Genomic DNA, 21,112 nt, shown 5'->3' with positions numbered 1-21,112 from the left:
CTATATTAATACAGATCACTCTTATGCGTGAAGCTATCGGACCTAACGGCGACAATTGTAATGGCCAAAACGTTGCCTATGCTCTGGTTGATCGCATCTTCTGCCGAAACGTGATGTTGGAGTGTTCGTGGAGTGGTGCCAGCAAAAGTAATGCTCCCAAATACGCCATCAAGGAGTGCACGCAAATTTTGGATACTTTCTTCAAAATCGTACATTGCGTGAATCCCTCTTTCTCAAGACAGCTGATGGAGTATTTCTTTAAGCAAGTGTTACGTAATGCAAAATCACGTAGTCAATCGAAAGGATTGCGCCAATCAACCATCCATCGACGCCCTAAGAAAAAGGGGAAGAATACTAGTCAAGGTAAGGAGCACTTAAACATAGTCTAAACCTAATTTCTGAACCAAAAATACTTTATTAAATTTACAAATATTAATTCTATATTATTTCGGTAGGGACGCCGTATACTGAGTACGCGACTCATTGGAAAAACATGTTTTTCCTGCACAGCATGAGCATGGTGCTGATAACAGTGGATGTAGTATGTAGGGTGCTTCACAATGCTCATCCGATTTTATCCCATGTTCTGAGTGTCCTGTGAAGATGAAGAAGCGGTTTCAAGTTTGCATGAAAATTAGTATGGTGAAAATAAATTTTCCATTGTACTGATTATAACGCATCCTCACTAAGCGTAGGCGAAAAGAAAAACCACATAGCTGAAAGGAATACTTTTGCTCAACGAAAATCGCATCTTGATTAATAGTTTCAATAATTAGTAAAGGATTTTAATACAGGTTGCGAATCTTTGGTCATGATAATTCAACTTCTCTGAAGGCATCACTGAAACGTGCAGTGCAACATAGGGCACTGCACGGGAAAATCTCTTTCTCTTTCGTTCTTCATGGAAATTAGAAAACAACAAGGCCAGTAAAAGTCAATTTTGACATTTAGTGGCCTTTTTTAAAGCTTTATTTGCGTGATTTTTAATAATTTTTGATAAGTTCATCACGGATTTAGTGGCCTTGTTGTTTTCTAATTTCTTTACAGTGAGAAAGAGATAAAGTAGTCCGTGCAGTGCCCTATAGTAACCTGACTTTTTCACTGCTATCTTTCGCGTCTGAAGCAGCAATATTGCCTGTTGAGTAGTTACGCAATTAGCTCAAGAAAACTACGATATAGATTAAAATCGATTACTAATTATTGGAATCATTAATTAAGCTGTGGTTTTCGTTGAGTGAAAGCTCTTAAGTATTCCTTTCAGCTATGTGGGTTCTTCTTTCGCCTACGTTCAACGGGGAAGCGCTGTAATCGATACAATGGAAAATTTAATTTCCCCATACTAATTTCCATGCAAACTTGAAACGGCTTGTGCTAAATCAGTTATCATTCAAATTAGCTTAAATTTTCAGAGGATACTCAGAACATGGGACACAATCGGATGAGCGTTTTGGAGCAAAATCGAATTTTTCAACCACCCTTATGCATATGCATGCATTTTCAATGGATGCACAGTGGTCGAACATCGTCATCAAATCTATTAGTTTAATTCTAACTATCTTAAAATAACTTTGCGCAAGTTTCGTTCAATAATATCGACGATATATATATATATATATATATATATATATATATATATATATATATATATATATATATATATATATATATATATATATATATATATCGATGCTGCAAACATAACTGTCCCACATTTGCTTGATTTCTTATTTATATGGGACAGTTATAATTAGGGCCCTCCTTAGCCGTGCGGTAAGATGCGCGGCTACAAAGCAAGACCATGCTGAGGGTGGCTGGGTTCGATTCCCGGTAGCGGTCTAGACAATTTTCGGATTGGAAATTGTCTCGACTTCCTTGGGCATAAAAGTATCATCGTGTTAGCCTCATGATATACGAATGCAGAAATGGTAACTTGGCTTAGAAACCTCGCAGTTAATAACTGTGGAAGTGCTAATTGAACACTAAGCTGCGAGGCGGCAATGTCCCAGTTGGGGATGCAATGCCAATGAAGAAGAAGAAGAAGTTATAATTATATGGGCAGTGTAATAAAGCCATAAATTTACAATGCAGTTATGTTTGATTCCAGATGTCGTTGAATCCTTCATGGAACACAATTTGGAAAAGCAAGAACCTCTCGATATCGATGATTCCGACTACGAGGCTCAACGTGGAAGCAACGAGGACGCGGATGTCAATGCAGACGCCGATGTAGAGTATGATGATGATGAGGCAGATAAAGAAAACTATGAATATGGTGAAGCTGATTATGAGTGATGGTAGGTGATGTGATGAGTCATTTACAGTGCACTGGTAGGTGATGTGATGAGTCATTTACAGTGCACTTTCAGTGCACTGTAAACCGTTTTTTGCTTTTTATTGATTTCACGGATTTTTTTTTTGAAATTTATTTTTAAACTGATACAATTAACAAATGTTGGGTTATTCATATATTACATTCTTGTTATTCCTTCAACTGCAAGGATCTCAATTGCTTAAGAAGTAGACTTACTTGATGTTAATAAAAATCTGTTACTGTTACAAACCGCGTTTTACTTTTATTGAATGAAACTGGTTCAAAATGTATGCAATAATGGAATGAATACAGCATTGTTGGATTGACAGCGAACAACAACGTATTTGCACAGAATATCGCTAATAACATAAGATTTTTTTGCACCTACATTCATGTCCGCCAAAAATATGTACAAATGTGATGACTTAATAGGGACCTCGAAAAAATTTTCATATTTTTTTACAGGACAACCATGAAAAATAATATGATTTTCAGAATCAACTTGTATATCTGTTACTTTGACGACTTCTAATGTATGTGTTAAAAACCACGAATTTGGAAATGAGTTGCTTAAAAAACACCCCTTTCGAATTTCACATTGAATAAATCCATTTCGCTTTACAAGCACGGGCTTAAAGTTGGGAAACGATTCGCGTTTTGGCTGGACTGATTGCTTTTCCTTCATTCTGTTAATCACCTGTTCAAGGCAATTGTTTCCTTGTCGAAGAAGATTCTTAATTTGAAATAAATAGCTTTCAAAAGGATAAGCCGATATCGTGTTCAATGAACCAAACCGATTTACATCACCAACAATGTGCTCCAAATTGTGAATGTTACTAGTGATATACTGCTCTCCATAAATGACCTTAAACTCCTCAATGAATTTTTCAAAAAGTGCCTGTGCGACTGGTCGCATTTGCGTATATACATCAGATGAACATATCGTAACTGCGATGAACAGTAACAGAAAGTGATTGTAAATTGTTTTATCCAACACGTCTTTCAGAACTACAATCCCCACATAATTCAAAAATGAATGCCATTCCGTTCCCTTCCAGAAAGCAAGACAATCGATTCCCCTCATTTGGCGATGAATTTCTTTCGGTAACTTTGCGCTTACCGTGGCAGCCGACAGACGTTGTATTTGCTGAGCGCTTAGTTTTCCTGTAAAACCTAGGTTACCATCCCTCCATCCAGTCAATAGGCGTTTCATCCAGCCCGGTGGCATCCCTATCTCACACAATAGGTTTGTTTTGCAGCCAACATTGTGCGACCGTATCCCACTGACGGTTCTGTATCCTAATGAGAATCAAATGTGATGTTTGTAAACAAAACACATACTATCATGAATTTTACACTGAGATGTTGGCTGCAAAAACATGGCGTCGTGCCACCCACCTGGTTTCATCACTCCCAACTCCAGAAGGTGAAGTGGATCGGCAACCACAAAATCCTGAATCATATCAAGGCCTGGTATCCTGAGTAAAGGTGTATCTTGACTAGAGTGGTGGTTTCCGTATGCTTTTTGTCGAAATAGTTCATCGGTCCTTAAAGAACAGTGAAGAGATGGGAACACCACTGTTCGCGAAATATGCGAATATTCACCGTTGATGGTACATTTAAGGCATCCATTCTTTGCGTTAAAATTGGCGACCCCTGCGAATCAAATTCAGTATGTCCGAATTGATGTTACATTGAAGAAGGTTAGAATCAAAGTGTTCTCTTTCCCGTCGTTTTCACCAGTTGGCGGTCTATTCCAAATTTTAAGAGTAGAACAAAAGATTTGGTCTATTCAACTGATTAAATTTGAAATAGACCGCGATCAGTGAAAACGGTCTACGGTCATATATTTTTTCAGGGACGGCCACAATGGTGAGCGCAGCGGTGCGTTTTGACAGAAAACACATGGATTAACAGTCAGAACGAGCCGCTGATTTCGGCCTTCACCGTCTATGAAACAGAGCCATCTATTGGCAACCCTATTTTGAACCTTACCCAATTACGAGGAACGGGAATAAGAACATGGTGAAATAACAAGCATGCATTTTACCACATTCAATTACAATAACTCACCTTTTACAAAAGCCCGTGCAGGCGAATCACATATGAAACACCTAATCTTGAGTGTTATGGTGTGTTGATTTAAAACAAATCCATCCTTGAGGATAGGAATTATTTCATCAACGAAAGGTGTAAGAAAACCGTTCACATCTGCAGGTTTACTCTTTCCGATGAATATTCCAACGGGCAATGCTGGTAGGTTGGAAAACTCATGCACATTACACAAAATAGGCCAGAGTTGGTGCTTAGAGCTTTTGTGAATTGGAAGACCGTCGATATTAATGTTAATACTAATACTAATATCCTCAGATAGGTTTCCAAACCATTTCCTTAAACAATCTTTAACACCATTGTGCCAATACTTGCCGCCATCTATCGGTAAACACAATTTTCCGGTGTTTTGTGGAGTCTCCAGTAGAGTTCTGGGGTCAGACGGTAGGTTTATGTCGTTATATTGAATTTTGATCAATAGCAGCAAATCTTTTAATGCTACATGTGTTATATTATGTTGCAGCGCCCACGCACGAAGTGCTTCTTCCGAGTCACTTTTTCCTTCGAATTTAGTAGGATCTTGAGACAAAATGCTAGATGCCTCTCTTAACACATGGATTTCATCTTTTCCGGATACGTTTGGCGGGAGATCATTAGTTGCATCATTATTATCTGTAGTGTCCTTCCTGTTAGGTATTTCAATACCACAATCTACTTCATCTGTTGAAAATTGTGCGCTAATGTTATAAAACATTCTTTATAAGTGCAACAAAATAAAGACATCTACTTACTCAGCTCCGTCGAATGACGCAATAGCTCCGGCGAACTTTTAGAAAACAATTTTTTCAAAGCATTTTCGTACTGCTCACGAGTTTTTCTTAACTTTCGGTAGTATGTACCGCTTTTTTTATACTTCTTGTAGATTTTATCCATGTTCTCAAATTTATGCAAACGCTCGTTATTTGTTTTAACAATCTTGAATAGATATACTTTTCAAATGTTCAATATGAACTCAAGTATGGAAAATATCATTAATCGGCATAAAATTTGACACATCATGTGAGACTGAATTATAGATTAGCGCAAGCTTTATCGAACAAATTATATGTCCATTCATCAGCATTCATCAGCTAGGTGTGATATATGGAACAGTAGCAAAACTATTCATTGAAATGGCTTCATTTCAGCCATTTGTTAAGCTAAATTTATGGTGTTGAATAGTGTAGTGTTTCAAGCGATTGTTGAACATTGTGTAAGATTGATGTTCTAATAATTATAAATTACTGAACACGAGTATAACATACTCATTTAAAAGCATGTGTTCAACTAGTTTTTGAGCACAATGATGTAGCTGAATATGTTCGCAAAAGAAACGCCTGTAAAGCATTTGGGAAGTGTATTGTACATAAAACCATCTGGAGCAGAATTAAAGCTGAAATTTTGATGTAAGTTACATTTATTTGTAACATTATTCAGCATGCTTTGCTGTTCAGCACTCACAACTATAATTCGACTGTTATTGGACTAGGTAGTCATATTACAGTCTCAAATTGTTTGTTGGGTGGCGGCGAAGAATGAACCACGAGCTCGCCCAGCTCTACGGCGAACCCAGTATCCAGAAGGTAGCTAAAGCCAGAAGGGTACGATGGGCAGGACATGTTGCAAGAATGCCGGACAGCAACCCTGCAAAGATGGTGTTCGCTTCCGATCCGGCAGGTACGAGACGGCGTGGAGCGCAGTGAGCGAGATGGGCAGACCAGGTGCAAAACGACTTGGCGAGCGTGGGGCGTATTCAAGGATGCAGAGATGCGGCCTCGAACCGTGTATTGTGGCGTCAAATTGTTGATTCAGTGTTATCTGTTTAGATGTAGACTAAAAAAATGAAAATTCCTCCGGGAATTCTTCTGCCTATTCCTCCAAGGAATTCTCCAGATGTTTCTCAAGGACATCCTCCAGGAATTACTTCGGATATTCCTCCAGGAATTCGTTCGGTAATTCTACCAAGCATTCTTCCAGATATTTCTCCAATAATTCCTCCAGAAATTCCTCCGGATACTCCTCCGAGAAATCCTCTGTACATTTCTCCAGGTATTTGTTAGGATATTTCTTCAGGAATTCTACGGATATTCTACCAGGAATTCTTCCTGATTTTCGTCCAGGAATTCCTCCGGATTTTCGCCGAATAATTCCTCCGGGTATTTTACCAGAAATTCTTCTAGATTCCTCAGGATATTCCTTTATATTTTTTCCGGATATTACTCCAGGAATGACTCCAGATATTTCTCCAGGAATTCCACTGGATATCCAGAAGAAATCCCGGAGAAATATCCAAAGGAATTAAGGGGTAATATCCGGAAGAATTCTTGGAGGAATATTCGGAAGAATTCTTAGAGGAATATCTGGAGGAATTTCTGGAAGAACATCCGGAGGAATATCCGGATGAATTCCTGGAGAAATACCTGGTGGAATTATCCGAATGATTCCTGAACAAATATTTGGAAGAATTGCTGAAAAAATATCCGGAAGAATTGCTGAAGAAATATCCGAAGGAATTCCTGACGGAATGTCCGGATGAATTCGTGGAGGAATGTCCTTACGAATTTCTGGAGGAACATTCGGAGGATTCTCTAAGGTAATATCTGAAGGATTTTTTTTTTGAAAAGATTTCAGGAAGGAATATCTGATAAAATTCATGGAGGAATTCCTGTCGATACATACGGAGGGATTTGTCTTATTTCAAATATTTGTCGTGTTTGTCTTAATTGTCCTATTTGGCTTATTTGACTTATTGGTTTTATTTGTCTTTTAAATTTCACATTCTTGCTTGCCAACACCACGCTAATTGCATCCTGCTTGTTTGTTACCTTCGTACAATAAATCTTTTATTATAATTTTCAATGTTGTTCCAGAAAATGCACATGTTTTCAAATTCATAAATCAGCTGGAGGTCGTTTATTTTGATCTCCTGAATTCGTGATTGGTCAGCGCTGCTGTTTTTCTCTCGCCGATCCGCTGCACGAGTGATACATTTTTTTTCCTCATTATTGCCAGTCAGAGTTTTCATTTCCGAGCCATTTCGCTGTGCCGGGATTCGGGATGAATTGTATCGTATATCCTGGGAGCCCTTTAATGGTCGGAGCGTCGATGCATCGCTGGCGGAGAATCATTTTCATTTCGGATAAGTGATAGTCGGGTTGTTGAGCACGACAAAGAAGCGCGGGTCGATGAAGCCCGGTCGCGACACGTGCAACCCTTGATGGCTCGTAATCAAGTATTCGGATTGCAACCTCGTTTGAGACCTTTGATGGATTGAAGCAGGGTGCTCATCTTTATCGCATATAACTTCTGGGCTTTGCGGACGGCATCGACCGCAATGGAATCGATCGCAGAACAGTAATGAATGCATTTGTCCTACTGAAAAAGGGAGACGGCGAGGATACGCTCAACTATTACTTCTATCAAGACAAAGTACATGGTTGCGGGTAGAGATAGAGGTTGACCTAGTGGTGTTAATGCTGAGGTAGTGCTTGGTGGGGATGCGTTTGAAATTGTTGGCAAATTTGTTTATCTTAGAATGCTTGTGATATGTGACAAGGACGTTTCCCGTGAAGTAAGAAGACTGCTGTGAATAGGGCCTTCTACAAAATAACGTAACCAGCTTAGATCCCACACAGTACTGAGATATTCATTTTCATTGAGAGAGGTCACGCGATATTTACATTTTATTCTCTCTTGCTTTCACAGAAAACATGAACAATGAAAGGAATTCCGCTAAATTTTCACGGATTTTTATTTCATGAAAGCCTATCAAACTATTGTCGCGCTTATCTTTTTCTAGACTTTCGCGGCGGTCTTACTCTCGCAGGCTCGACTGCGAAGGTAGACGTCAAGATAGCCGCCGGGTTAAAAGATAGGGAAAATTTTCCCTCTCAAAACAAAACCACGTGCTTTTCGCCAAATGACAGCAGTACTCGATTGTATTAGTGAGAGGCAACCGGAGTCACTGAGTACATGGAGAGTGTTTATCATGACAAGTGCATACGGTGGGTAAGATTTTTATTGACTCTGTCGTGTTTAGTGATTGTTGCGATTACTTGAGAAGCAGCCAGCAGGACGCCGCAGTATTCTATATTTTCTCGAGATGCATAATATTGTAAACAGGCTGTTTCTACTCCAATAATGTTACTTCCAACTCGACATCCAGGAACAATATAATCATTTTATCGACTAGTCATCGTTATTTGCACAGATCTAAACTATTTAGAAATTTAGATTTCAAAACAGAGCAGCATTCCCATCATGACTGCTTATAATGTGACGAAAATAAAATTTGCTCTGTACAGAACTCTGATTCTACCAGTGGCCCTTTACGGACATGAAGCAAGAGGCGGAAACTGCTGGTCAGTGGTCACTTAGTGCGAATGTCGAAGGAAAGAATAGCGAAAACAATATTCAACATGGAACAGGATACAGGCCGGTGATTTCATCGAAGGTCACGAATCGGACCTGGGGACTCTAGAGGAACATCACCCAAGATAGAGGATTATGAAGTTCTACAAAGCTTTGTCTTGTCATCAAATATATTGAGTAGAGCCTAACTGTTTTCATCGATTGCATTTATTAGTTCCAGTTAATTTATCGTACAGAAAAGCGGCGTAACATCTATCGAGCGTAACAGAAGTAATTATTCTTTTGTGGCAAACCGTGAATACTTCCTATTTTATTTGCTTCACTATCAATAAATATGTACACAATGTTTCACTTACATGTAATTTGCTCTGTTTCCAGTTAGCGATTCAACAGATCTTTTCTTTTCTAACATATGATACCCTATGTTGGATGAAAAAATGGAAACAAGGGAATTGATCCAAACAAGTTAATTGTAAAAAAGGAAGAATCTAAAAAGAGTTAAATGCATTTCTGGAAAGTTTCGTTTGACCTAACATAGAATTTAGTTTTAGAGGAAAAATGAGTAAGATTACTAATAACTGCTAATGAATTTGGTTTTTAGCGTTGTCTCTTCTGCACCATAAGTTAGAAGCGATGAGAGTATGTCGGGGGGAACGATCGCGATTGGTTCGACTTACCTAGCAGCTAGGATGGAACGAAATTCTTCGAAGAAAAACCAGTTGCGCAAGGTTCAAAACGATTTGACTAATAATAATTAACTTTGGAAATTTCGTTCGAGTTTCATCTTAACCTGGTAGGAGTTAATTGCTGCTAAGGCTACTACCTAAAACTAACGGAACACTACACTGAAAGCAGCGGAATCACACACGCGGTCTCTCATTCGCATTCGGCACACAGACAAGTTCGATTCGATCATCAGCTCCGCATTCGGAGCTCCAATTTAGCTTCCAATTGCTCAATGGCGCAGTTGTCCTGCTAGCGTGCAAGACTTACAGCAGAATCGCGCGTAGTACTTGTGGTTGCAGAAGCGAGCCTGCACGATCAGGGCGCACTTGGCCAGGAATGGGTTGTCCGTACAGCCGGTTGGGATGAAGACACCTACGGTTGAAATTGAGAAGTGATAGTCATTAGGGTTATCCTATGAGTGGTCTGACCGTTGTTCATACCTTCCACTCGGATATTGTTTTCTTCGAATGCTTCGGAGTGCTCGTTCCGCGCTAGGCATTTGTACGCTCCCGAATCCGTCGGTAGGGCACCAAACACGTTCAGCGTGTGGTCATCGTCAATGTGAATACGGTTCGTGGGTTCCACGATTCGGCCGTCTTTGTACCAGTTCACCGTTGGTCGCGGGTAGCCATCGACCTTACATCCGATAGTGATGTTGCTGTTCGGGGCGAATTGGGTACCGTATGGTAGCTCCTGGCGGGCCGTTACTGCCACTGGATTTGGAAGGAAGTTAGAGATTAGCGGGGTTACAGTTGACCACGAGGGGCATGATTCGACACCATTAGTGCATTCGAAAGCATTGCGAGTTAAGGCAGTCGAAACTTACCTGGTTCTGGAACATAAACTGGTGGGGGAGGTGGTGTGTGAACTATCGGAGGAGTTGGGCGAGGATATTGTGGGGGAAGTGGTCTTGGTCGGTAGGTAGGGGCATGGGTGGGGCGAGCGTGGACAATATAGCGGAGATATTTTTCATCCACCGGATCAGAAATCTGGACAGGTCCATAGGCCTTTAGGGTAACCGTTCGGGAAATACCCTTACCAGCACCAGAGTAGGCTTGGCAAACATAGGGACCGAGATCGGATAGTCGCACACGAGTGAATTCGAGTGAGTAGTCACGATTGATTAGCTTGATCGGCATCATAAAGGTTTCCCTCCACCATGTTACGATAGGTTTCGGATATCCACCGGCAGGGCAGCGCAGCATTGCCGGTTCGTTCAATTCCACCACCTGGGTAGCGTTGTGTTCACCCACGATGTAGGCATCCCGTGGAACAGGGTCTGTTTTTATGTGTGAATGTGTTAAGAGCACGTGCACATGGTAATGTAAGCGTGTAGACAACGGAACAATTTAGTGCACCGCAAAACCAAGCACCGAATTAGTTTGAAGAAAAGCAGTTTCACAAAAAGGAAAGTAGAAAAGTTATTAAATACACAAACCATTTGAAGTAAGAAGATCAAAAAAAGGCATTTATGTTGGCAACTTCTACGACATTTTGGATTGCACTTACCGTTCACCTGCAGTTTGACCTCTCTGAAAACTGGATCTCCTACTCCGTTGTCGGCAATGCAAACGTAGGTTCCACTATCTGTGCGATGAAGCTGAACGATCTGCAGGTCTCCGCTCGACGTTAGCACGAATCGTCCTTGATTGGTGTTCAACTGGAACAATAAAAATCATTTTGACGCGGTCTTGAACACAAACAATCATTTTAACTTACAACAACTTCTCCCTTCTTCCAACGGATCGATGGCGGTGGGAATCCAGTGGCGTAACATCTCAGGATCGCAATGCCTCCCTCTTCGGACTTGATATCGAGCTCTTCCTCTGGCACCGTATCTAATACTGGTGGAGCAGGATCTCCCGTAGGATAAGACGGTCTTGAATCCACCGGCGGTTGTTCTGCAGGCGGCACACAAACCGTAGCACATCCAGCTTGACAACACTTGTTATCACTGCGGCAGTCGGCATCCGTTCGGCAAGCATCCTGGCAAACCGTTGCGTTAGCCAGTTGAGGACATTCGCCATCTTTGCTCGTAGGACGGCATATGGCCACAAAAGTGGCCCCGTCGCGATAGTCACTCTGTAGATCCACGGCACATTCGGTACCGGCTGGGCATCGTACAGCGGCACAAGGCTCTTCACAGGAGCATCTCTCACAGTCATTGCTTGGGTCATACGATCGGGCAATGCCATACGGACAATGGATCTGTCGGCACTCTTCGTTGTAGCTCTCGCAGGGATCGACTTCGTTTTCGACTGAAATACAAAAATACAATTAGAATCTCCAAAGGCTACAACCAACATCCGGGTTAGTCACAAAAAGAAACTTCAAAGAGGTAACGGATTAGCAGAAGCCCAATTCCAAGGAACGTTCGATCGAAAGGCAAATAGCAGAAGAAAAGGAATACCCAACACGTTTTGTGGAACACATTCATATGATTTCGAGGAGTGGTGATTGAACATGAGATGCTATATGAGAGAGAACCAAGCCAATGCGGTGATGCGCGATATCAGGATCCAAACTTACGCTCCTCATCAATTCTGTTAAGGTCAACATCGCAGTTCATTCGACACTGCTCGTACGAACGGAAATTGTTTTCGTTCCCGTCGCAACCGCTGAAGATGAATGCAAAACATGTTTCCCGTATAGAGTCGTAGTACCAACGTTTTTGGTAGTTCACCTCTTCGGAAACATTACAAAGGCCAATTCGGGGTGGGAGGGTACACAGTTCTTGGGCGACGATTTCTTCATTGAGAGTATTACGGTTATTAATATCTAAACATCTACACATTCGTACAATTTCGCAACTAGATTGTCAGTTTTGTTGCGGTACAAACGACCGTTCCAGTTGCGATCTTTTCAATATCTATGTACTCACCATGTTTATCCACGCAAGTCGACTCGCACTCTTGAGCCGTGGCAAATCGGTTTCCATTGCCTTCGCAGCCACTGTAGTTGAATGGATGGCATGTTCTCGTTCGTGTGTCGTAGTAGAACCGGGGAATAGTTTCCTCACAGGGACCAGCGTCCTTGGCATCCTGACAAACATCTGGAAAAAAAATATTGACCACATTACACAATGGTGACCGGCCGATGGCAAAGTTCGACATCTTACCGACTCCACGGTACTCCCCGCATTGCCGCTCGCACTGTTCCTGCGAGTCAAACCTGTTTCCGTTACCACCCTCTCCGCTGTAGTAGTTCTGTTCGCACGACGATCGCTCTTTGTTGAACACGTACAGAATAATGGGACTATCTCCGGTACCGTAGTCATATGGCTCATCGCAAACACTTCCTGTGGGTTGTGCAGGCTGTTCCGGTACGCGTTCTGGCTCACGCTCCTGTTCAGGTGCCGGGGCCGGTTCAGCTCTGCATTGTCGTTCGCAATCCTGCTCCGTGTTGAAGTTATTTGCATTACCTTGACATCCACTGTAAGAGAACGTGTGACAACGTTGGCTGCGTTGATCGTAGTACCATCGGGTTTCATTCTCTGCACAGCGTCCGTACACTGGTCGTAGCGTGCAAGCATCTTCGACTCGTCCGCATGACTCATCACACTCTTCATAGCTAACGAAATTGTTCTCATTGCCACCACATCCGGTGTAGGTGAAGTCCATGCAGGTTCCCATGCTTCGGTCATAATGGTACCGTCGTTCATGCTGCTGGCAACTGCGATCACCCGAGTCCACCTCCAGGAAGCACAGTCGACTGTCGAATTCCTCCCTGTGAGGTGGTTGCTCCGGTTGGACAGGTTCTGCCGGTTTCTCGCCACCATGGACGCATCGACTAACGCAGGCCTGTTCATCGGCAAAGTTGTTTCCATTGCCACCGCATCCACCATAGTAGAACTGTCGGCAGCGTGACTCCTTCGTGTCGAAGTACCAATGGGCGGTGTAGTTCTGGCATTCGCCAATCTCGGCCGGCAGGAAGCAGATGTCTTTCTCTGGAAGGGACGCAGGATCGAGAGAAGAGATAGGAAGAATTTCAAACATCGGAAGCTTCGAGGGGTAGAGGTCTTGAGTTAGTGTTACAATCCAGAATATGGGTAACGATTATTAGGGTTCGAGTAAATAGGTGTTTAGAATTTTGTCTTTTCGTTTGTTGGAATGTGTAACACGTGTCCGAATCGATTGATTTTTTTTGCTACTTTCGGTTGGTAGCCCTGTGGCCAGTAGATTTTTTTTTCAATATATATAACACATTCCATCCCAAAGCGTGAGATTACATCAACGAGCAAAGAACAGCAGCGGCTACTTACCGACCTTCGGTGGACACTGCTCTTCGCACTCATCCAGCGAGACAAACTGATTATGATTCCCACCACAACCGGTGAAGTAGAAGGGCATGCATTTATTATCATCCCTGGCAAAGTGCCAACGGGCCAGCTTGCCATCACAACTGCCAGCCTCCATTGGCAATGTGCAGCTAGCTAGTGGTAGTAGTAGTAGTAGTGTTTCAGAGTACAGTTAGAGGTTTAGGAAGTATTTCTTATATGTTTAGCCGTGGGATGGGAGATTTTGTATTTTATGAAGAGAGAAAACATTCAGCTTACATGCTAAGGAAACGATTAGGGACACTACAACCATAACCAAAACAGAGATACTCATTCCACAGCCATAGGAAGAATAATCATAACAGTACTTACGCTTGTGAACTCCGGGTTTCTTGCAGTGATAGGTACAGGAACTCTCCGTTGGGTAGTTATTTTTGTTTCCTTTGCAGCCACCGAATAAGAAGGGCTCGCAAGAATCACTTGCCTTCTCATAGTACCATCGTTCAAACTGTCCATTGCACGGTCCGGCTTCCTGTGGCTGATCACATGGAGCTGAAATCGAAACAATATTTCTTAGTTCGCCCCCCAAACGTCAACCATCAAGTCTACTTACGGACTGAATCATCCACCACGCAAGTTCCCTTGCATTCTTCGAGCGTTTCGAACCGATTGGCATTGCCCAGACATCCACCGTATGTGAACTGGGCGCAAGTGTTCCTGTCCGTATCGTAGTACCACATCGGATAATATCCAGTGCAGGGTCCGGGAATCTTCGGTAGCTGACATCTATCCTTTCCTTCGGGCATCTCGCAAACATCCTTGCAGTCTTCGGCTGTGTCGAAGCGGTTCTTGTTTCCGTCACATCCACCATACCAGAACCTTCCACAACCTCCGTATTCCACATCGAAGAAGTACTTGACAGTGTAGTTGTGGCACGTTCCCATATCCTTCTTGAGGACGCATGCCTTCTGTGGCGATTCGGGCACGACTTCACATCCTTCGAACTTAGTACCTTGGGCTTCGTTGACTCCGTCCGGACAGCATCCGTACTTGCTGGTAGCGCATGTGCATCCCTCGAAGTTCGGTCCCTGGGCAGCTGTCTGTCCATCTGAGCAACACTTGAACTCGCTGTACGAGCAATGGCAGCCATGGTTGTGCGGTCCCTTCGCCGCAGTGAGGCCATCTGGGCAACATCCGAACTGGAATGCATGGCATGGGCATCCAGCGAATTCGGGTCCAGTGGCTTCTGTTTCCTTATCTGGACAGCAACCGAATTCGGCATACTGACAGCCGCAACCCCTATTGTCGTGACCTCTCGCCGATGTCGTGTTATCTGGACAGCACCCATATGGTGAGTACTCACATCCACAGCCTTCCAAGCCAGGTCCACGGGCAGGATTGATATTGTCGGGGCAGCATCCGTATGGCGTTTCCAAACAGCATCCTTCCCTATTCCAACCATGGGCCGGTGTTTTTCCATCCGGACAACATCCGAACGGTTCCTTGGCACAAGTTTCGCATCCTTCTCCGTTTGGTCCAGTTGCCTCTGTAACATTATCTGAGCAGCATCCATGGGTCGATCCTGCGCATCCAACTTCCACCGGTTCATCCGTAACCTGATCGACAGGTTTATCTTCCTCTGGTTCCTTAACTCCTGGGCAGCCTTTGTAGTTGGGTCCCTTGGCTTCGGTAGCGCCATCTGCGCAACAACCGTGTTTGCTGAGCACGCAGCCAGCCACCGTAGTCGTCTCCACTGGACAACCCTCGAAGTCGTTGCCTTCAGACGGGGTGACTTTATCTGGGCAGCAACCAAACAGAGTCTCTTCACATTCCGATTTCGGACAACCCCTGTTCTTTGGACCCTTAGCCGGAGACACGCCATCCGGGCAGCAGCCGTGTTTAGTTTCCTTACATGTTTCTGGCAGTGGACATCCCTCATCGAATGGTCCTTCCGCCTTAGTTTTTCCGTCCGGACAGCATCCAAACTTGGATTTGGCGCACAGCGGGGTGTGTGGCCTTGGTTTGCATTTTCGCGGTTTCTGTTCCTTCGATATGATCGAGCTGAGTGTGTAAGGTGTGCTGCTTTCGTCATCTTCGCCTGCCCGATTCCAAATGTCAAATGTGCTAATTTCCAGATCGACGCTTGAATCGGTAGATGAATCGCTAACATCTGTAGAACTTTCGGTGGACGCTTCGCTTGATTCTGATGCATCACTGACGGAAGATACTGTCGATGCAGCTTCAGTGCTGGATGATTCTTGCGTGGACAATGTTTCCTCGGTAACGGTCGATTCGGTTGGTCCAGTAGATTGGGTTTCTTCTGCAACCGTAGTTGCATCGGATGATTCAGTTGTTGAGCCTTGCACAGTAGAACTAGAGTCTTCAGTTGCTTCAGTGACGTCAGACGAGTCGGTACTATCGGAAGAATCTGTACTGCTTTCTGCATTAAGAGTGGAACTTTCTGTAGAGAAGTCTTCAACAATATCGTCATCTGTTGACGAGTCACTCGACAATTCAGTCGTCGAACCGCTGGTTGTACCCTCAGACGAGCTTTCCGATGAAGCAGCACTTGAATCAACTGTAGTGCCGGATGATGATTCAGTAGTTGATGCATCTGAGGAAGCGTCGGAAGAATCGGTTGATGAAGACGATTCAGTTGTGGAGCTAAGGTCTGTAGTATCAGATGAGCTAGACGTACTTGAACTCTCGGAGGTTGTATCCGATGGGCTGCTCGAGGATGAACTCTCGGTTGTTGTATCTGCTGAAGTACCTGACGAAACACCCTCAGTAGATGATCCCGAACTACTGGCTTCGGAACTAATTTCAGTAGAAGCCGATGATTCAGTAACACCAGCAGAAGTGCCTGAAACATCCGTGCTTGAAGACTCCGTACTTGCAGATGATGCATCTTTAACAGATGAAAGTGATTCCAAGGTTGACCCAGCTGAAGCACTATCTGATGTAGCGGTTGCTTCTGATGCGAGTGAAGCATCTGCTGCTTCAGTAGTAGCACTCACTTCGTCTTCATCGCCTGATCCCTCACCCGTCACAAGAGATTCGGTTTCACCTAGACGCACATCAATGTCAAAACCTGATCCCTCAATAGTGGACACGTCCGTAGAGGTATCTGCATCAGTTGCACCCGTTTCAAATCCAGTTGCATCACTCAACATCATTTCATCCGTCTCCAGTGAAGATTCTGTTGTTACTTGTACCGATTCAAGATCAATTCCATCCACGAGCGTACTGTCATCAGTTACCATAAGAACACCGTCGGGGGATTCAGTGGCTTCATCGTCCTCATCGTCACACCATTCTTCGTCATCGTAATCATCTTCCTCCAATGGCTTACTTGTCACATCCACCGGAATGATCTCATCATCTGTGCAGTCATGGCTGTTACAGGATTCTGTGCTCAACTCAATGGTATCCACCTTGCAGTTCGTCTCGGCGACTACAGTTCCATTCGCTATGCACAGCACTTTCCTTGACATAAATCCTCCTCCACATGCCTTAGTGCAATCGGACCATGGTCCAGTGAACCACTGTCCAGGACACTCTGCCGGTCCGTCGCATTCCCTTTCATTTTCCGGTCGCAACGAGGCGTCGCACTTGTAGTCATCATCCGCCCGCTTCAACGATTGCCCGTCAAACATTCCACACACTACGGTACGAGTTTGTACCCCCTTACCGCAAACCGCCGAACACTTATTCCACTGGGACGTAAACCACTGGTACTCGCATGGGGTTGCTTTGCATTCGCGTTTCAGCTCCGGCATTTCACGGTTCGCACAGAACTTGTTATCGTAGACAGTTCCCGACTTGGATGCGCAGTATACCGTTCGAGTTTCCACCGTGGATCCGCACTCTTCACACTGTGGAGAAAAAACCATTTCCGAATAAAATTCGATCAATTTGGTGCGATTATTTTTGCCATGTACTTACCCCACTCCATGACGAAGCGATGTAGTCAACGCCCTCACAAGGCCGCAGCATACACATCTGCTTTTCCTCCGGCTTCTCTGTAACACATTCCGAGTCATCCAGTACCGTAATGCGTCCGTTCTCCTTTCGATAGCAGGTAACTTTCCGCGTTTGTTCACCCTCACCACAAAGTTTGTTACACTAAAAAGTAATTATGTTTTTGAAGAACAGCTTGTTTAATCGGATTCACAAGTTTGTTGACTTACCGGAGTCCACTTTCCGACGTACCACTCAGGACAAATCGTTCCACGATTGCATTCCTGCTCTGTAGCTGGCTTGTTACCCACGCGCTCCAGACAAGTAGAATCTTCAACCTTTTCGGGCACCCTGGAACCGAGACTGTTAGCTTCTTAAACCATGGATTTATTCTGTGAAAACCTACCCTTCTGGTGAAACCTGCTCGCAGTGCACATCCCGAGTCTGCTTGCCTTCGCTTCCGCAAGGCAAGGAGCAGTTACCCCACGACCCTTCCACCCACTGTGGTGGGCAGGATTCCTGTGCGCACTTCTGCGATTCGGCAGGTCGAGCGGATGCGTCGCACAATCCTTCCTTGACCGGCTTCAAAGTCGTTCGGCTGTTGCAAGTCACGTTTCGGTGCTGGACTCCACCTCCGCAGCTTACCGAGCACGGTTCGTATTGCGTGTAGGTCCAAGAGTACGTATCCGGCTCGTCCACTGGGGCGGACTGCGAGGGTACACTGTATTCATAGTTGACACCAACGTTGCGGTCCTGGGAGAGCAACACCAAATACACGGCTTCATTGGTAGGTCCCAAGCACGTTAGCTTGTCGGGAGCAGCGAAGCCCTGTGGTCTACGCTCGTAATGCCAATCGCTTCCAGCGAAATGGATCGCTCGGGGAAAATCGATTCGGTAGTTGCCATTGAGGTGATAGAAACCGGTAAGGTTTCGAATAGCTAAATAGTTGTTGGACGGACCCCGTTCGTTGATTACGATATTGGTTGCCCCTGACGGAACCAACAGAAGATCGTTGTAGCCCACCTGCAGGTTATTGGCGTCCAAAAGTCCGGTCACCGTTTTGCAACCGCTTCCGTCTCCCTGACAGGTTCGACATTTGTCCTCCTTCGCATTCGATCCGAGCATCATATCGCATCCTACCGCTTGACATGTTCCATCAACGCAGACATCGAAGGATTCGTCATTACAGCGCGTTCCGTCGGTGACCTTCGCCTTGTGACGGTAATAGAACCGCTCTCCAATGGGCATGCAGTTCAGCTCACAAGGATTCGGAGCCTTTGTGTATGGGACCCACTGGTACCGGTGGTTCTCAAAAGGCACACTATTGAACTCGGAACATTGCTGCTTCCGATAGTCCGGTTCACCTTCCGGACAGTCCTGTCGGGGGGAAATCATGCACATTTATTGACCCATGTGTTAAATTTTCACATAGCAGAAAAAAAAAATACAATTTCGACGAGTGCTCTCAAGCACGATAAATTGTCATCATTAGTCATGTATTTTGGCATGGCGGAGAAGACAGACTCTCGATTTGCCGCGCGGGCATTCCACAGCAGCAACGGCAACGGCGGGAACGTTTCTTCTCTAATAAACCAATCTCAGAAATTGTTTCCATTCCGGGTCGGTCGCGGCGAGCCAAAGTCTGGTTCTGCAAGCAGCACAATGATGTAATAGAGTTTCTTCTGCAACATTGACCAGAAAACATCGGGAGACCGGTAATGGAATCATTTCTTTCCATTGTTATCAATATTTGGGAACGAGAATAGCTTTGTAATCAAAGGTTGTTTGATGTTTATTAAAATGAACTGCAAATTGGTTTATTAAATTTGTGTTTTCACAGGATGTAAAGAGCGCCAAATGTTTATAATGCAATTAGGCTTCAAGTAAGATTGTGTACTGATCCAAAACTTGGAAATGCAGTTCTCACATTTGGACCCTACATACCGTACCCATAAACAGATGGGCCGTGACCTACGTCTTCACTTAAAGGATAGAAATTTTTCGTCTTGGAAAAGTCTATGGTGCCGACTGGGATTGAACCCAGGTTTGTTGAGATGAGAGGCAAAAGAGAGAAAAACATTGAATTGGGCAACGAAATCTAACCAAGGTTTGGGAGGAGGAGGTTCGGCCGCAAAAGTGGATGGAAGGTGTCGTGTGTCCCATCCCCAAAAGGGCCGATAAGCTGGATTGTAGCACCTACCGCACAATCACATCCGCCTACAAGGAACAAACTTTATGCCGTCGACTAGCACCAATTGCACGAGAGTTTGAGTGGCAGTACCAGGCGGGATTCATAGTGAAACGCTCAATAACGGACCAGATATTCGGCGTACGCCAGACATTGCAGAGACCAGTGGCCTTCTTCTTCATCGGCATTACATCACTTGCTTACTTACTTATGGATCCTGTACACCTCCGGTGGTGCAACTTGAAAGGCTTGACTTGAAAGATCTCCATCCTGAGCGTTGCCCGGCTATCGCTTTAACCTGTTGCCAGGTTAGATTTCGGTCGACTTCTTTTATTTCTTTATTGAGACTTCCCGCCAAGAGCCTCTGGGTCTGCCTCTGCTGCGATGTCCCGCTGGGTTCCAGTCTAATGCTTGTTTACAGATTTCGTTTCCGCCCCTACTTAGAGTGTGGCCAACCCAGCCCCACTTCCGATTCTGAATTTCTGTTGCTATCGGTCTCTGGTGACAACGACGATGTAGCTCGTTGTTTGATATCCAGTTGTGAGGCTACTAGGCCCGAATTATATACCGCAGGCATCTGTTAATGAACACCTGCAGCCGTTGAGTGTTCTCCACTGATACACACCATGCTTCGCTAGCGTATAACAGCTCAGATTTCACGTTAGAGTTGAAAATTCGTATTTTGGTGCGTTCACTTATCTGCCTGTTTTTCCAGATATTTCTTAAACTCGCCAAGGCAGCCCTTGCTTTCTTGATCCGTGCGCCTATGTCGATCTTAGTACCGCCATATGACGCCATTTGGCTACCAAGATATTGCATTACATCACCCACTGGGAAATTGCCGCCTCGCAGCTTAGTGTTCCTTAAGCACTTCCATAGTTATTAATTGCGAGGTTTCTAAGCCACTTGGCAATTTCTGCATTCGTATATCATGAGGCTAACATGATGATACTTTTATGCCCAGGGAAGTCGAGAAAATTTCCAATCCGAAAATTGTCTAGACCGGCACCGGGAATCGAACCCAGCCACCCTCAGCATGGTCTTTCTTTGTAGCCATGCATCTTACCGCACGGCTAAGGAGGGCCTATTAGGTCTATAAGAAGGGGTCACAACAATTATTTGTTACTAGGAACAGGATAAATTTTTTTTCAAAAAAACGTGCTCTTTATGGTGACTCATTGATGAGTGC

The 21,112-nt window shown here is 44.2% G+C and overlaps 3 protein-coding genes across 6 annotated transcripts in view; 1 reads left to right on the top strand and 2 right to left on the bottom strand.

Moving 5' to 3' along the window:
• The window catches only part of LOC134222786 (uncharacterized), a 33,527-nt gene extending 30,903 nt beyond the window's left edge, over nt 1–2,624 (top strand). Inside the window, exons 5-6 of the mRNA XM_062701943.1 lie at nt 15–363; nt 2,105–2,624. Of these exons, the coding sequence (XP_062557927.1) occupies nt 15–363; nt 2,105–2,292 (537 nt within the window). The 3' untranslated portion in view covers nt 2,293–2,624. The remainder of the gene's footprint in view (nt 1–14; nt 364–2,104) is intronic.
• Nucleotides 2,625–3,489: 865 nt separating this feature from the next.
• LOC134206033 (uncharacterized) lies at nt 3,490–5,296 on the bottom strand. Its single transcript, XM_062681718.1, has 4 exons — nt 5,155–5,296; nt 4,385–5,083; nt 3,710–3,967; nt 3,490–3,545 (listed from the first exon to the last, which is right to left on the bottom strand). The coding sequence occupies exons 1-4, from the start codon at nt 5,294–5,296 to the stop codon at nt 3,490–3,492; spliced, it is 1,155 nt and encodes a 384-aa protein (XP_062537702.1).
• Nucleotides 5,297–8,962: 3,666 nt separating this feature from the next.
• Nucleotides 8,963–21,112, bottom strand: part of LOC134222808 (papilin) — a 386,402-nt gene continuing 374,252 nt past the window's right edge. Inside the window, exons 6-18 of one of the 4 annotated variants that reach the window (XM_062701961.1) lie at nt 18,142–19,112; nt 17,966–18,086; nt 17,721–17,900; nt 14,389–17,650; nt 14,148–14,327; nt 13,761–13,931; nt 12,618–13,445; nt 12,381–12,551; nt 11,219–11,757; nt 11,009–11,159; nt 10,326–10,778; nt 9,940–10,212; nt 8,963–9,871 (exon numbers count right to left, since the gene is read on the bottom strand). In XM_062701961.1, the coding sequence (XP_062557945.1) occupies nt 9,729–9,871; nt 9,940–10,212; nt 10,326–10,778; nt 11,009–11,159; nt 11,219–11,757; nt 12,381–12,551; nt 12,618–13,445; nt 13,761–13,931; nt 14,148–14,327; nt 14,389–17,650; nt 17,721–17,900; nt 17,966–18,086; nt 18,142–19,112 (7,443 nt within the window). In that variant the 3' untranslated portion in view covers nt 8,963–9,728. The remainder of the gene's footprint in view (nt 9,872–9,939; nt 10,213–10,325; nt 10,779–11,008; nt 11,160–11,218; nt 11,758–12,380; nt 12,552–12,617; nt 13,446–13,760; nt 13,932–14,147; nt 14,328–14,388; nt 17,651–17,720; nt 17,901–17,965; nt 18,087–18,141; nt 19,113–21,112) is intronic. The other 3 variants (XM_062701972.1, XM_062701967.1, XM_062701977.1) reach the window with 3 other exon arrangements.

Source organism: Armigeres subalbatus, chromosome 1 (genome assembly GCF_024139115.2).
Source record: "Armigeres subalbatus isolate Guangzhou_Male chromosome 1, GZ_Asu_2, whole genome shotgun sequence".
Classification (NCBI taxonomy): Eukaryota; Metazoa; Arthropoda; class Insecta; order Diptera; family Culicidae; genus Armigeres; species Armigeres subalbatus.
The sequence above is the reverse complement of the archived record's forward strand: the minus strand, read 5'-3'. Positions and strand labels throughout refer to the sequence as shown.